This window comes from Podarcis bocagei, assembly GCF_964188305.1.
Source record: "Podarcis bocagei genome assembly, chromosome: 1".
Lineage (NCBI taxonomy): Eukaryota > Metazoa > Chordata > Lepidosauria > Squamata > Lacertidae > Podarcis > Podarcis bocagei.
In genome coordinates this window covers 78,337,989-78,353,570 of record NC_138125.1, presented here as the reverse complement: position 1 = coordinate 78,353,570, position 15,582 = coordinate 78,337,989, and the positions used below count along the sequence as shown (strand labels likewise).

Here is a 15,582-nt window from a genome sequence, read left to right as displayed (position 1 = left end):
TAAGAGTACACTTGTGTGAGTCTAAAAGCTTTCTTCTATTATTTATGACATTTGATTAGGCTAATAATAGTAGTATACCTGAATTTGTTGTGATTTTCATTCTGTGCAAGAAACAAAGCTCCTAATAATCTGACAATCAATGTTGCCAATTAAAGTAAAAGTAACATTAAAATTATTTTCTTATCACAAGACAGACACTTCAATTATTTATGAAATAACCTACCTGAATTAAAACTGATCAACACTAGTACTGAATAATACGTATTTCAATGTACACAGAGTTGTTCATGGGATGTTATTTCCTACTTACAAAGGATGCATTTCAAATGTTATGAAACAGGTTTGGTCTCAATGCACCAGCATGGCTGCAGCAAGAAGCATTCAGGCATAAGCACTGGCATTTAATAAAACATAAATGCAAAAATGGCAATGTGTTTGATAATGCACACTGGCTATTTACAAACAAGCAATGAAAACTGTCTTGAAAATAAATGTATTCAAGTGGAAAGAAAATACTGCATAATTGAAAACAAAATTCTAGTACAGTCAAGTGCCTTCATATCCCAGTACCCTAACCCCCTCAAAATTTCCTAAGGAAAAGTCAAAGCTATCAACGTTTATCAGTGGAACACATTCAAATGCTACAAACAGGAGGGTGGAATCTAACTTTCATGAGCATCTTTGTATCTTACTTAAAATGCTGCTCCATACTTTCTTTATCATTTAGAGACTTTCTTCTGTCAATACCTATGATGGAGGTCAGAGATAATTCCCAGGACAGATAAAAATGCTAACAGTTGCATTATATCCCCCAACTCCACCCTGTGCCTGCTCCCAAATTCTGGACATTGAACATTTTACTAAACGAGAAAAGAGACACTTGACTGGACATTTTTATACTGCAGTTAACAGTGAGGATGTCACAATACTCCTTCTGATTTCAATTACAGATAGGTAGCCGTGTTGGTCTGCCATAGTCAAAATAAAATAAAAAAATTCCTTCCAGGAGCACCTTAAAGCAGTGTTTCCCAACCTTTTTTGGGCAAAGGCACACTTGTTTGATGAAAAAAATCTCGAGGCACACCACCATTACAGCCCCGTGACGTCAGCGCGCAGCGTCACGCCGGGAGGGACGCACGAAAGTGTAAGTTTCAATTTTTTTCCCTCCCCCTTGCCGGGGAACCTCCAAGCTTTGGGGGTGGGGGGGGGAGGAGGCAGCAAAGCGAGGGACTGAGGGACTCCTCCAACGACAAGGGTTGGGGAAGAAGAGAAAGGGCTATTCCGCTCCAGTCACGGGAGGGGAATATGTACTGGCCCAACTGGTGTGCGGTCTTCGGAAAGCGGGGTGCGGGAAGGAAGCCTAGGCTCGGGGTCCACCGACCTCGGCGGAGAAAGGCAACAACCGAAGCCTCCCGACGGTTTCGGGGGAGACGTTCAGAGCTTCCCTGGGAGTTTCTCAGCCTGCCTTTCGGAGGAAGAGGCGGAGGGGGCCTGGGGGTGGCGGCGGCCTCGGCCTCGCCCTCCCTCCGTCCCTCTACCTTTGTAGTGGACGCGCAGGTTGTTCTGCGAGAGGCCGATGTAGCTGAATTTGTCCTTCGGGCTCCAGGAGCGCGGCAGCAGCGTCTCCTGCTCGTCCACGGCCAGGTAGAGCCGCTTGAGGCGCCGCTTGAGCTCCTGCTCCTGCTCGTTCAGGGCCGGGTCGCCGCCGTGAGGGAAGGGCACCGGGGCGCTGCTGCTGCCGCCGCCACTCCCGGCAGGCATGGGCCCAGCTGAGGCGGCGGCGGCTGTTGTGGTGGTGGCGGCGATAGCGGGCGGAGGAGGGGGCGGCGGCGGGGCCGAGGTGGCCGGCGGCGGCGGGGGAGGCCCCAAACCGGAGAGAGACCCGGGGAAGAAGGAAGAGGCGGCAAAGAGAGGCTCCGCTTCTTCGGCTGAGGGACCCGACTGAGCTCGCGCGAAGGCGAGCAGGGGGGTTGGAAACAGACGGAGCTGATGACGAGCCGGCGCGTGCGTGCAGCGGCTGGCCTCGTAGGGAGCCGAGAGGCGGGGCTTCCTTTCTGAAGGAGCTGAGGGTGGGGGTCCTCCGGCGCCTTCGGCGAAACGGCGCCGGCCCAGAGCGCTTCTAGGAGGCTGCCTTTGTGCGTGACGTAAAGCCCTCTTTCCCTCCCTCCAGCCCCGTGTCACCTGTGGAAAAGGGGGCTGGATCCAGTGACGCAACTCGGAAAACTGTTAGGGAAGCCAGAGCAGGAAAGTGAGTGGGGGGCGGCGTCGCCGCTTTAACCCACGTTTCCTTTTTGAAAGAGAAACTTTTCAGTGTTTCCCAACCTTTTTTGGACTCGCCCGCCTCCCTCCAGGCAACATCTCGCGGCACACCAGGCAACATCTCGCGGCACACTAGTGTGCCGCGGAACACCGGTTGGGAAACACTGCCTTAAAGACCAACTAAGTTAGTTCTTGGTATGAGCTTTCGTGTGCATGCACACTTCTTCAGATACTGATTTCAAGTCATACTGTGTTGCACTATGGGCCACAACCAACATTTTACAAAGGAGAAAGGGGGAATGAAGCCTAAGTAGCTTGCACTCCTCCCCCCCCCCCATTTTTACGGCAACATGACAAATAGGACTTGCAAATCACTGCTGCAATAAACCAGATAGTACTGGAGCTTAGGATCTCCTCAGAGGCAATTGACAAGTCCCATATTACAGTCAGTGTTGGGTAGCCCTGATGAAATTGACTTTAAAGTAGTTATTTCTAAAGAAGCAAATTAGCAGGTTTCGTCCCTGCCCCCAAGTTGATAAAAAACTAATCTGTCACTGATACATATTGACCAAGTGTGTACGTTCGATCACAGTCAAATGGACATTAAGTACCCAGTGGCAGTTTTGTGAATGCAATCTGTCTTTAGGCGGCTTCGAAAAGCCAGGTTGATAACACTTCAAAACTGAGCTTATCTGTGGAGCAATTGATCAAAAGCAAAGATGAAAGCAGATGATTTAAAATCTAATAGGCAAGCAAATTAATGGCAAGATGGTTTACTGGAGAACCCAATGGGATATGATTTTTGCCCTTCCACAGCTTTACAACTTTTAATTTTAAGATTGTTTGGTGTTGTAGCATAACCACCATCCTCCTCAGCACAGAAATCCAGAACCAAGGTAAAATGGTTGCAAATGGAAACAGTTAAGCTTGGGCATTAAATTGGCCATGCTCTCACTTGAACTAGGCCCAGATTTAGCATAGGAGAAATGTAAGAAATTCATGGTTACTTTGACAACTCTGTGCCAATGCCACGCCTGCTCAGGAAAAGCCTTTTCTGCAACCGAAACAGGAGTCATCTTTGAAAACAGCATAGGGCAAGTCCTGAACATAGAACGTGTACTGAAACATATAAAAATGGTACAGACTAGTGGAAGACAAGGTACTGTTTGACATTCCTTTCTTTTGTTATTATGTTCAAAAGGGACTAGACATGCTAGAGGTATCACCTCTTAGTTCACAAAGTCAGGCACTAGCCCTCCTTTCAAAGTCAGGCACTAGCCCTCCTTTCAAAGAGTGACCACAAGCATGGAAAAGCTACTTTAATTTATTTCAAGGATTATTTGTACTGCGTGTCCTCTGACAGCAGCTATCTCTTCCCTAAGGTAGAAACAATTCTGCTAGGTTCATCCCTTTCCTACTCAAAAGTGCACAAGTTCAGACTCCTTCAAATTCACAAGACAAGTGATAAATAACTTTTAAACTTTGGAGCCTTATTGCAAATGCAAGCAATTTTTTTTATTAAAAATAAGTGAAGTCATACAAATTTCCAGGGGTAAGTCTGTCAGGTGATGGGAGTGATGAGTATGGAAAAAGTGAGGACACACAACTTAATGCTAATATATATATTAATGTCATCAAGAACACTAATGGAAAGTTTGGAGAGAAACTTCTGCCAACTTTAAGATAAATAAACCTAATATTTGTAATAACAAAATCTAATATTTGTAATAACAAAATTTGTTATTATATGAAGAACTACCTTCCATTTTTCTAACACATTTTTGTTTCCCATTGAAATCACATAGGATAAAAGAAATAATTCTGAAATTGGTGTATTGTGACATCCACCTGCAATTTCTTGTATTGCAACATACTGCATACAAATAAAAAGCAGTTTGCATGATCTCATGCATAATTCTTGTTCCTGCTGAATGGGATGCAAAAAGAATTAAGAAGACTTACCCAGAGCCAAGTATTCAAGCCCTGAGGACAGGTGAAAGTGTGGGAAAGGAATAAAACATGGAAAACAGGCATTATTCTACTTAATGCTAGGAAATTTCCTCCAAGGAGATTGAATTCGGACACACTACAGATTTTAGATGCCAGGATTTTGCCTGCTGTTTCAAACAGCAACATGCAATCCTATGAATATTTTCACTAACACATCTAGTGATCTACACTTACCCAATGTCATTACATCCTGTGAAATGATCAAGTAATGTCCACCATTTCCATTTTATGGACACAATCCTGTCCCAAATTGTCTATTTCTCTTCTTGCCCATAATATCAGCGTTCCTTTCGTCCTAGTTCCTGCCACACATAAGCCCACTTCTTTACATCTAGCCACCCTTATATTTCATGTGGTAAAAGGAATGGGGGAAGTAAGATTCCAACAATACCAAACATGAAGAATAAGTTTCACAATTCAAGTTGATTACTTTGATGGGTGGTTACGAGATCCAAAAAATAATTCCAGTTTTTAAAAATTGTTAGAAGAAAACCATTTCTACTATCCAAGAATAAAGACTTCTTAGACTTCCTCCTGCGAATGTGGAAAACCTAACTTCTACAAATAACATAACTAAATACATATTACAATTTAGGTATCGCTGTCTACAGCTGGAAGATCATGATGACACCTGGTGTCCAACTTTTTTACTGCATATGTACTACAGAATTTTAGAAGATGCATTTTATCTAATTAATTGCTGAAACCTTTGAAAATGATGAGACAATGGGACTGAATAGATGACATTCTGTACTTCATCCATCACACACACTGCTTTTTTTTGTGTGTGTATACACACACACACACACACACACACACACACACACACACAACAGAGAGGGTGGACAACAGGGTATCTCTTCACTTCTTTACAAATAAAAGCACAGCCCCTTTTCAGTCCATCTCTGTTTACTCTTCCTGCCAAGGTACAACTAATCCTAACCGCTTTGTGCCTATATCCCCGCTGCTAAGTATCTGTTTCCTCAGCGTGATAGAATCTTATCCTGTTCCTAGATCACAAACACCCTGTTAATTGATGGCAACTGCAAAGCCACACATTTGCAGTTCACAGCTATGAGTGAAGTGTCCTTCATCAGCAAAAGCCTTTGGCTCTCTACAGAATCTGATCTTTAGGTCCAGTCTCTAAGTCTGCAGTCACACAGATCAGTCAGCATCAAGACTCTTTCAAATCAATTTAAGACTTCTCACTCACCATGTGGTATCTCTTTCTTCCTTATTTTAGAACCTAAGCCAAACCTCAACCACTCTGTATGCTTTATCTACCACATCTTCCCAGCAATCAAGCAGAGTACCATCCAATCTTGCAATATGGTTTAAGTGACAACTTGTCATAATGGCTGGGTCCAATAGGTGTTGTTGTCTATGGTGTTATATATGGAAGGCATCACACTGTCTACCCATGGCCTAGGTTAAAAGGCTAAATTCTGTGAAAGTGCCAGAAATTTTTACACTTCTCAGTCCTTGCAACAGACCATGCAAAGGCTGAATGAAGTTGTACATCATACTAAGAACTAGACAGCAATGAACCATTCTTCTCAAATATGGACTACATGATTCTGATACATACTATATTATTCGCTGTAACAAGACACCCAGAGGAGGAATATCACCAATGCATAAGCTGAATAAAGATTGCAGCGCTATTAACAGGACATCTGGATCTCATTCATAACGGAGGCTTGAAGAAGCACACTACTGAAGCTTTGTAAGTATGATAAAATACATGCTACCGGCAATGTAATATTTATTCATTCACTGCAGAAATACTCCATGCACATATGCAAGACAATGTACATACCCTGCTCTTCATTTCATCAAAATATAGGGTAACTGAGTTTTGCAATACTACAAAGTTATGCCCTTGTTTTTACAATACTGCAAGTTGCTAAGTAGAAGTAAGAGGGAGACATTCTCTATCACATCTGGCAGATTGAATAATTTGGGTTTACAGCAGTCAAATTCAAACGACCAGTTTGTTTTTGAAAGTAAGATTTATTATTGAAGGGGTTCTAAAGACTGGGTAGAATATACCATAGATATTTAAAGGCTTGAAGCCAATTGTTCAGTATTAAAAAACTTTTTAAACAAAATATATATTAGTTGCTGGAGCTAAGGCCTTCATTTAAGAACAAGTACAATGAAAAAGGCATTTCCTTCTAGAGATCAATAAAAAAGATTTTCCTAATTAATTGCTCCACAATGGACTAATCATTTTAATGACCAGAGATGACATCCAATGTTAGTCATACTCAAGAGTAGCTCCACTGAAATACATGTACAAGTCATTTAAGGCTAATGATTTCAATGGGTCAAGTTTGTGTATTACCAGCATTGAGTGCCACCCCATATTTTTAAGTGAAAAGTGAAACTATGAATGAAAGATACCCACCAATTAAAAGCAATATGATGTATTTGATTAGTAATGAAGCCAGAGATGACTTAACTTCTTCAGCTAGGGTTGTTCAGTCTTCCCGCCCCTGCCCCCAAATTGCTTAGTGGGATAAAGGAGCAAGGGCCCAACACAGCCCATGGGCCATTTCCTTCCCTGGTTTAAGTGAATTTAAAAGGCATTTGGCTAAATGAACCAACAAAAAGTTGAATGCCATGGTATGAAATATTCAAAGTGTTTTATTCCATCATAATATATAGACAGATAACCATGCAAATACACAGGTAAATTACAGCATAGCATAGCATAGCATCAAACTGACAGTCTTAGAGACTGTCTAGCACCTTAGAGCAGGCATCCAAACTTGGCTCTCCAGCTGTTTTGGGACTACAACTCCCATCATCCCTAGCTAACAGGACCAGTGGACAGGGATGATGGGAGTTGTAGTCCCAAAACAGTTGGAGGGCTGAGTTTGGGGATGCCTGCCTTAGAGACTAACATATGTACTGTCACATAAGCTTCAATTGTGACAATAGCCCTGATAAACTAAAAGTGATCAGCAAATTTGGAATTCTTTCATAGTACAGGTGCTATGCTAGCATAGCTAGAAAGATAGCATGACTGATTTAAATTGATCACTATTATTACCGTGTACAATAAGCTTGCAACTCACATGCATTTATCTTGTGTGCATTCACTTGATACTTAAAAAAAGTAGAAAGGGGGCAGAAAGGAGGTAGACAGAGAGGCTATAAAGTCTCAACTATCAGAAGTTTGGGAAATGCTTGAATATACAAATCATGCCCAACAAAAACATTTTAGTAAAAAATTATGAAATACGCACTTCAGTATGATCCTTAGTCACAATTTTTTGTCGAACATCATCATATTGGTGAGACATGTCATAAAGCTTCAGCCTTTGAAGAAGCTGACATCTTGCCATCCCAACTCCATAATGGATACTGAGTTGAAAATTTGTTTTTATAGAAGGCTAAATATTTTTATGTACAGTAGCACAGGGAATGCAAGATAAGGAGAGAAATAATTTTTGAAGATCAATAGGAGAAAACTCCTCACTATGGAGGTACAAGTCTAAATGGCATGGCAAGAACTCTGGTGCACGAGGGATGGGAGAGCTTGCATTCACACAGTTTTCTGTACCCTAAACACAGCCCACTACTTCCACATAATTTTAAATACTAGGAAAATCAATAGACCAGAAGGCAAGCTGCCGGTTTAATCCATTTTACTGCTGGAGTTGTTTTCACTGTTGATCACCAACCATGTACATGTGCAGATATGGAGCAATGCAAATAAACATCCATTATTTCACATAAAGAGGAAATAAATGTTTTAAACATTTCTAAACTTGTTCCAGTCAAAGGAGAGGGGGAGGATGTGAAACTTTTCATGAATACAAGCCAACAGGAGGCCTGTGACATTCACATTAAAAACTACACATGCTTCTATCACAGCAATACTTATGGCACTGAAAACAGATTATTTTGGCTTTTACTTGATACTGTTTGAAGCACTACATAAACCTGTATAAGTAGTCTGGCCAAAAATAGTGTGTACCACATACTGGGCCAATTCAGATACTATGGTTGACCAGAGGTGGGGGAAACCTCTGGCTGCTGGGCCTACATAGGCCAGGATGGGTCCAACTTGGACAGCAATGCCACCCCCCACAAACCACACTAGGTGTGGGCAGGTACAGCCATGGCAGCAAAGGGCCAATCAAGAACTCCCAATTGTTCCTCTGCAAGCAGGGCTCCTTGTCAGTGCTGATCACCTAATCTGAGTCAACAGGGAGCCCTGCTGGGATTGGTTGCACTAGGGAGTGAGGGGGCTCTTTTTCTCTGCTTAGAGGAAGCAGACTGAATTCAAAGTATTTCCTCCAAATAGAACATTTTTATCTCTGCAGATTATTCATTTGGAGGATGCAGTATGCATCCAAACAACTTCCCTTAAACAGACTTCAGAGGCATTACCTGTAACCGCTGATCAGCTAGCTGATGGTGGTTACAGCAAGAACCGTATATACCTGAGTATAAGCCGACTTTTTCAGCACATTTTTTATGCTGAAAAAGCCCCCCTTGGCTTATACTCAAGTGAGGGTCCTTCCGGGCTGCTCCTTTCTCCTCCTCTGCCTTTGCTGCTGTTGGCAGTGGTGGAGGATGAACGAGCAGCCCGAAATCAGCCCTTTCGGGCTGCTTGTTCTTCCTCCGCTGCTGCCACCACCACCAGGTTTGTGGTGTGGTGAACCGGCTTATACTCGAGTCAATAGGTTTTCCCAGTTTTTTGTGGTAAAATTAGGTGCCTCGTCTTATATTCGGGTTGGCTTATACTCAAGTATATACGGTACTTTAGATTAAATGTAGATTCCTGTGTTCTCTGATGCCAAACAACTGTTGCTAATTTTAGCTACGGTTAGTGGAAACAAGTCAACTTCAAACCCCAGTTAATGAAGCTGGCTTGTTACCACTAACCATAACTAAGATTAACCACAGATTGGGTCTGGACAACACACTAAACTGTGGTTCATTTAAAAAGAGAATTTGAAGTTTTAGGCTCACTAAGGCTTGTTCAAAATGTAGCCACACTGACAGCTGTATAAATACTTCAGTTCTGTGAAAATCTGTAAACAGCTTGAGCATGCAAGTGCCTTATTAGTCTCCAAATTATAGTTTCATACTGAATGTTTGATTTTAAATGCTGGGTACTTCAAAGAACAGAGCTTGACTCTGCCTCTGGTTTTAAATTAGCAATTTCCAAGAGACTTGTTTTTCAAAGCTCAAATTAAAAAGAAAAAGGAGTAGCATACCTGCTATAGGCACATATCCAACTCCTTGCTGATACACTGTGGGCATCAGGACCACTGGCTGAGGCTGCATCATCATGGCAGCTGGTAAGGACTGGATATCAAAAGGTAACAAAACAAATGAGTATTTGAAAATTATTCTAGGTACAAAACAAAGCAGCAAGAAAATGCACAAAACACTTAAGTCCTGCCATACAAAGGCTAGGAAGCAACTTTTTGGCACAAGTCAGTAAGTGCCAACACATCCCAGGAAAATTAAATGAGTTCCATTGAATTAAAAGACATTTCAAAGGAACTATAATAACCTATAAATAGAGAGTTCCATCTGCTCAAATCAAGTTATGCTTTTATGATAAATTGCAGGCAGTTTAGGCACTGTTTCACTCAGAGTACAATACTGAGCTTCAGAGGTACAATAGTGAGCTTCAGAATAATTTCTGTGGCCCGGATCCAGAAATGTGAAAGTAGAAGAAATTCTGCTAGTGCTGCTGCTTTGTGAATTGGTGTGCAACAGCAAACAGAAGACATTGTGCTACATTATGCAAGTACTTGCACAATGAATTGTACAGACAAACCACTTCTGGATAAAACCCTGCTTTTTGCACACTGTTACTTCTCGCAATGTGAGAGACTGGAATAAGCTTCATTCACAAATTTTGCTATAGAAAAATATCATTCCCCAGTTTAGAAACAAAACATGAAGACCATCAGCAAAATTCTCTTCAGTGCCCTTCATCATTAATAATTGTTCTCTCTCATAAAAAAATTACCTTATATATTCATATTCCCAAAGGTTTATCCATAACACACACAGTATTTTTAGTTGGACACAATGGGTCATTCTATATCAAGTGATCCAACTTTTTTAACTCATATCATCCAATTTTCTTAATATTTTGTACACTTGTTGAATAATCAAAACTAAGTTTAAATCTCTTTTTTTTTATCTTATCCCATTTTCACGTTATGAGGGTTTGAAATTTCCAAAAATTTGCAATTATTTTGGTTTTGCTGGACAACACAAAAACCTTAAAGGCTCAGCCCAGGTTTGAGATACATCAAAACTAAAAACACCAATCTCTTCAGAACTACATGGGCTTTAATATGATATGTTACATGATGCACTTGCTCTACATTTCAAATTTAAGTTACAAAATTTCCAAAAGTGATTTCAAAAAATTAATAGGATAAAAAATTTCCAGGTAATTTGGAGATTTTGTGAAAGGAGTTGCTCAAAAGGTATCTCTAGGAAAAGTCAGGACACCCTATGGACCATGTTTTATGAATTCAATTCTGTTAATCTTGGTTTTCAATACACAGTTCTGTTAATTCTGATACACCTTTACATGTTATCTACTCACTTCTCTATTCTCTTCACGTATCAAACAGACTTTGAGTAGTTCAATATATAAAGTTCCCGAAGTTCAATGCCTCGGGTTCCAACAAAGCCTCTTTCTGCCCCATTTCGTCAGCAAACTCATTGCCTCCTGCACTAAAGCAACTATTGTCAATTAACTTACCGTATAAGACATGACCAGATTAATCATTCCTTCTTTGTCATCTCCTTGCCTTCCACTCAGGCTATACCATTCATCTTCTACCTTTCCTTGTTTCAGTGATTCAGGAATAGTAACGTGCGTCCAAGCAATGCGATCATCCATTGAAAATGCTCGCTGAAAGATACATATTTAGGTAATTATGAGGGGAGGAATTTAAAGGGACAGAAACGTAAGTGTCACTATCAGTTTTAAAATTTTGCTATTTCACATTAAAGTTAAAATAATTGTGCTTTCAATGGAATCAAGTTCTCATCTGTTCTTCAAAAGTAGGCTAATTGTCCTTCCTAATCCACTCATAAGGAGAAACACCATGGTTCATGGATAACTTGGAGCACTAAGATTGACAGAAAAATAAACACAAGAACTGGAAAGTAACATTTCTTCAAACATAGTGGATTTAATATAAAATTAAAAGGGTCAATTCAAGTTATTGCTGAGCAGATAGGCCTAGGTCCATCAGCACAAGCATTTTTGCTTGTTTGATGAAACGATCTGCCCTCTCTCCACCAATGTGCTGTTCTAGGGATTATCCCAAGTCAATTTGGGGCAGGGAGGCAGGGGGAAAGCCCTGTTGCACCAGCAGAAAGCCTTGTGTGGTTTTCCGCTGACAGGATTAGTTAGCTGAATTTGGCCCGAAGACTCTTACCAGTGCCAAACTTTTTCTACTGTCATTATAAATTAAACAGACAAACAGGAACTGAATAAGGAGATTTTAAAATGATGTGGAATTCCAAGGGTTGTATCCAATGATTACAAAGCAAAAAGGAACTACTTCCCTTCCTCCTCCTACTATAGCTTTGTGCAACACCATTCACAAATGTTTAGTAGTTCTGCCAACTTTCGAGAGTGGCTTTTGGGGAGGTACAGGGAGAAGAAGGATAAGGGAAAATATTGGATGTGTGAATTGCCATGGGCTTTTTCAACCACTGGCTGCAACCTCAAGATTTTGTTTTACAACCATTACAATCATGCACACAGTTAGGCTACTTAAAGCCTCTAAAGAAAGAGTGGGGAATCACTCTCAGCAAGAAGGTCAGATCAAATTATGGCCAATCCTCTGTAGACCACATTTGACAGATGGGCAGAGCTACAGAGGAATACAGTCATACCTCATGTTACGTTTGCTTCAGGTTGCGTGCTTTCAGGTTGTGTCCCGCAGCGGCCCGGAAGTACCGAAAAGGGTTACTTCCAGGTTTCGCCGCTCATGCATGCACAGACACGCAAAATGACGTCATGTGCATGCACAGAAACGGTGAATCGCAACCCACACGTGCACAGACATGGGTTGTGTTCCTTTCAGGTTGCAAAAGGGGCTCCGGAACAGATCCCATTCGCAACCAGAGGTACCACTGTAATCAGGAAAACACTCTATGGCTCCTGGTTGTTTCTTTCCAGTTTTCTGTCCCACTCAAAGTCAACGATGACATGTGGGTATGGTGTGGCCAAGGGAGAGCAGCCTTGTGGGGCTACACTGGAAGGTGAGACAAGCCTAACTTGGCAAGAGGCTTCTCACCCATGCTCTAAAGTAAATAAACCTAATTCAAGCAAGTGAAACATTGCCTTGGAGAATTACCAGCATGAGAACTAGGAGCTACCTAGTTTGGGAGAAAAAAGTAACTGCCAGATGGAAGCATGAACTGATTTTTATGTTTAAGAAAACATTATATTTTTGCACTGATAATATGAAGTGTTTGCATTTATAGTGAAAGGGAAATAATTTCTGTTAGAGTTGCTATCTGGAGCTAATTTTGGGAGGCACAGTAGGCTGGTGGGGGAATTGGAATTGGAAGCAATTGCCTGCCCTCCTTTCCCCATTAGCAGAGGCACTGAAGAGATCAAAAGCCCTTCCATAAGCACAACGATACAGATTTCATAGTGTTTTGCCAATTTTGCTTAAGGAAGCAGACAAAGGTTCCGTATTTTTTTTAGGCTCAGCTCTCAATACAGACTACCTAGGATAAAGGGCAAAAAACAAAAATGACTGTAGAGGCCCAGAGAGAATGTTTCCAATTAGTATGAACTGAAGCGTCATACTAATTGTGCCCCCCAAACAACCCTCCTCCCCTAAGCCAACCTCTTTAAAATCAAGGTTTTTTTTAATGCTCTTACCTCGTCAAATATTTCCAGATAGAAAGAATCCACTCCAGGTGGAACAGTGCACTGAATAACTTTGTTCCATCGGGGATTCTTGGCTCCATTGTGAGCTGTGGGAGTTTCATAGACAGCATAGCCAAGTCGTATTCTGCAGTATGGATCCATGCGTGTCATGCCATAGTTTTTTGCCAATTTTGCCTAAGGAAGTAGACAAAGGAAATTAATAATGTTGTTATTAGCTTTCCATGCACCTTCCTAGACTGAAGTGTCTACATTTTTTAGTTGCAATCAGCATATTAATGGTGATATCAACCACTGAGAAGTAAAATTTTGTAAACAGAGTAGATCTGAATAAAGATTCAAATTAAGGCATTCTGCTCAATGAGTTACAATGCCTCAATTCAAATGAAATCTGCAATGATTCCATTTAAACACACTCTGCCCACAACACTACAGATCTACTTTGTCCAAGTAGAAATGCTAGCCATAATAAAAAGATGTTAATATTGATTTATTTGTACAAATTTAGTTTAGGGGTTTTTGTAATCCGTTAGCAACTGACTTAAGTGTTCATAGGGTTTATTTGCTGTGAGAACAAAGTCTGCATTCATTTTCAAGGTATACATAGACAAAAATAGCATAACCTTAGATAATGAATCTCCAAAATCTTTGAAGTTTTTTCATTTAAATATTTTCCAGTTACATTTAACCAGTTATTCCAAAATCACCACAGAGCTACTAAAACTTTTCATGTTCTAAATAAGCACTTCAAAACCACCACAAAAATGTTAAATGTCCGAAGTTAGATGATGAAAAACCTACTGATGGACAGCACATGTTCTCTCAGTTCCTATATACTGCCTTCACAGTAGATGCTGATGAGTGGTTTCATAGGAAGATTACACTAATATGCACTGAAATCATGCAATTCTGAACATAAATAGCAAGTGAAAACTGTATGCAGTTAGTTGTACCCTGCAAGATCAATGCAAACTGCTTATTAGCCAGGAACCAGTGATACTCTTTTTAAAGCTACTGTCAGCGTCTGTGCATAATAACTATGACAACACTGTATTTCATAGAATCATAGAATCATAGAGTTGGAAGAGACCACAAGGGCCATCGAGTCCAACCCCCTGCCAAGCAGGAAACACCATCAGAGCACTCCTGACATATGGTTGTCAAGCCTCTGCTTAAAGACCTCCAAAGTAGGAGACTCCACCACACTCCTTGGCAGCAAATTCCACTGTCGAACACTGTATTTAGCACTACATCCCAGGTATCTACAAAATGTAAACATGTGCCACATCTAACATGTACATTTCAAAATACCTGCACCACAGTGATGCTCAGTCTCCCAACAGTACCCATTGCTCCTCCGTACTGTAATTGTTGAGCTGCTTGAGCATCCAATTGGATCTGTTGCTGTTGCTGAGTTGGGGTGATGCGAAGGAAATCTTGAGGAAGTTCACCAATATACACCTGTACAAGAAACACATAAACCAAAAATATAATCCTCTTTGTTCCACCCTGCAATCTCCTATTTGGTCCTTTTAAATATATTTCACTCACAACTCGCTAGTATCCCCCAATCTACTTTGTAACCACACTTCAACATAAGCTGCCAAGAAGAACTGGGTGCATTATGAGACATGTACAACCAATGCAAAACTGACTCTTTTAGACTTCTGAAATAGAAATTCTTAATAATAAATATTGTGAAAATTGACACCACTATGATTAGGACTCCCAAGCCCCAGGTAAAAAGGACATCAATGAAACAGGGAAATACCTGATTTGAGAATTTGAAGAGCTAAAGCAGGGTTGAGCTTTTTGGGCAAGATCACAAAAATATTTGATATTTTCGAACTATTTTTAAAGGAAATCGGCAAAAATGACTCTGCTGACATGGGTTGCCATACATCTGGATTTTCCTGGACATGTTGCTGATTTCCACCCGGACTCTGCTTCCGACTGTAGTATTCTGGGTATGTACAGGAAAGTCTGGACGTATAGCAACCTTAACTGCTAAAGATAAAGTTTAGTTGATTTTACTATTTATCTAACCGTGGCTAGTGACTGTTAGCTATCCCCAGTACTTATTTTCTAAAAAAATGTTTAAGGGTACTCTCATTTTCCTACTCATATTGAAATACTGCCCCTCAATGAGGCCAAACGTAGATTCACAAAATGTTTAGGGGTATGCGTACCCCTGCGTACTCCCAGAGAAAAAGCGCTGGCTATGCCTCTTTAGGATTGGAAGAAAGAAAAATGAGATGAATTTTTATAAGTCATCCAATAAAAAACCCAGATACAAAATTTTGTGGAGTATTTTCTAACAAAGTGTGCCTACAATGTAGCTTGGGTCTCAAAAAAAGGTACATGTGTTTTGCGACAGGAGGAGAGTACTATAATCTGCTTGTTTC

General features: G+C 40.9%; 1 protein-coding gene across 3 annotated transcripts in view; it reads right to left on the bottom strand.

Annotated features, from left to right (window-relative positions):
- TOLLIP (toll interacting protein) overlaps nt 1-15,582 on the bottom strand; it is a 34,120-nt gene that overhangs the window by 4,915 nt on the left and 13,623 nt on the right. For 2 of the 3 annotated variants that reach the window (XM_081213307.1, XM_081213309.1), the window contains exons 2-6: nt 14,489-14,638; nt 13,172-13,354; nt 11,024-11,176; nt 9,507-9,597; nt 4,222-4,242 (exon numbers count right to left, since the gene is read on the bottom strand). In XM_081213307.1, coding sequence (XP_081069433.1) covers nt 4,222-4,242; nt 9,507-9,597; nt 11,024-11,176; nt 13,172-13,354; nt 14,489-14,638 — 598 coding nt within the window. The remainder of the gene's footprint in view (nt 1-4,221; nt 4,243-9,506; nt 9,598-11,023; nt 11,177-13,171; nt 13,355-14,488; nt 14,639-15,582) is intronic. The other variant, XM_081213308.1, reaches the window with a different exon arrangement.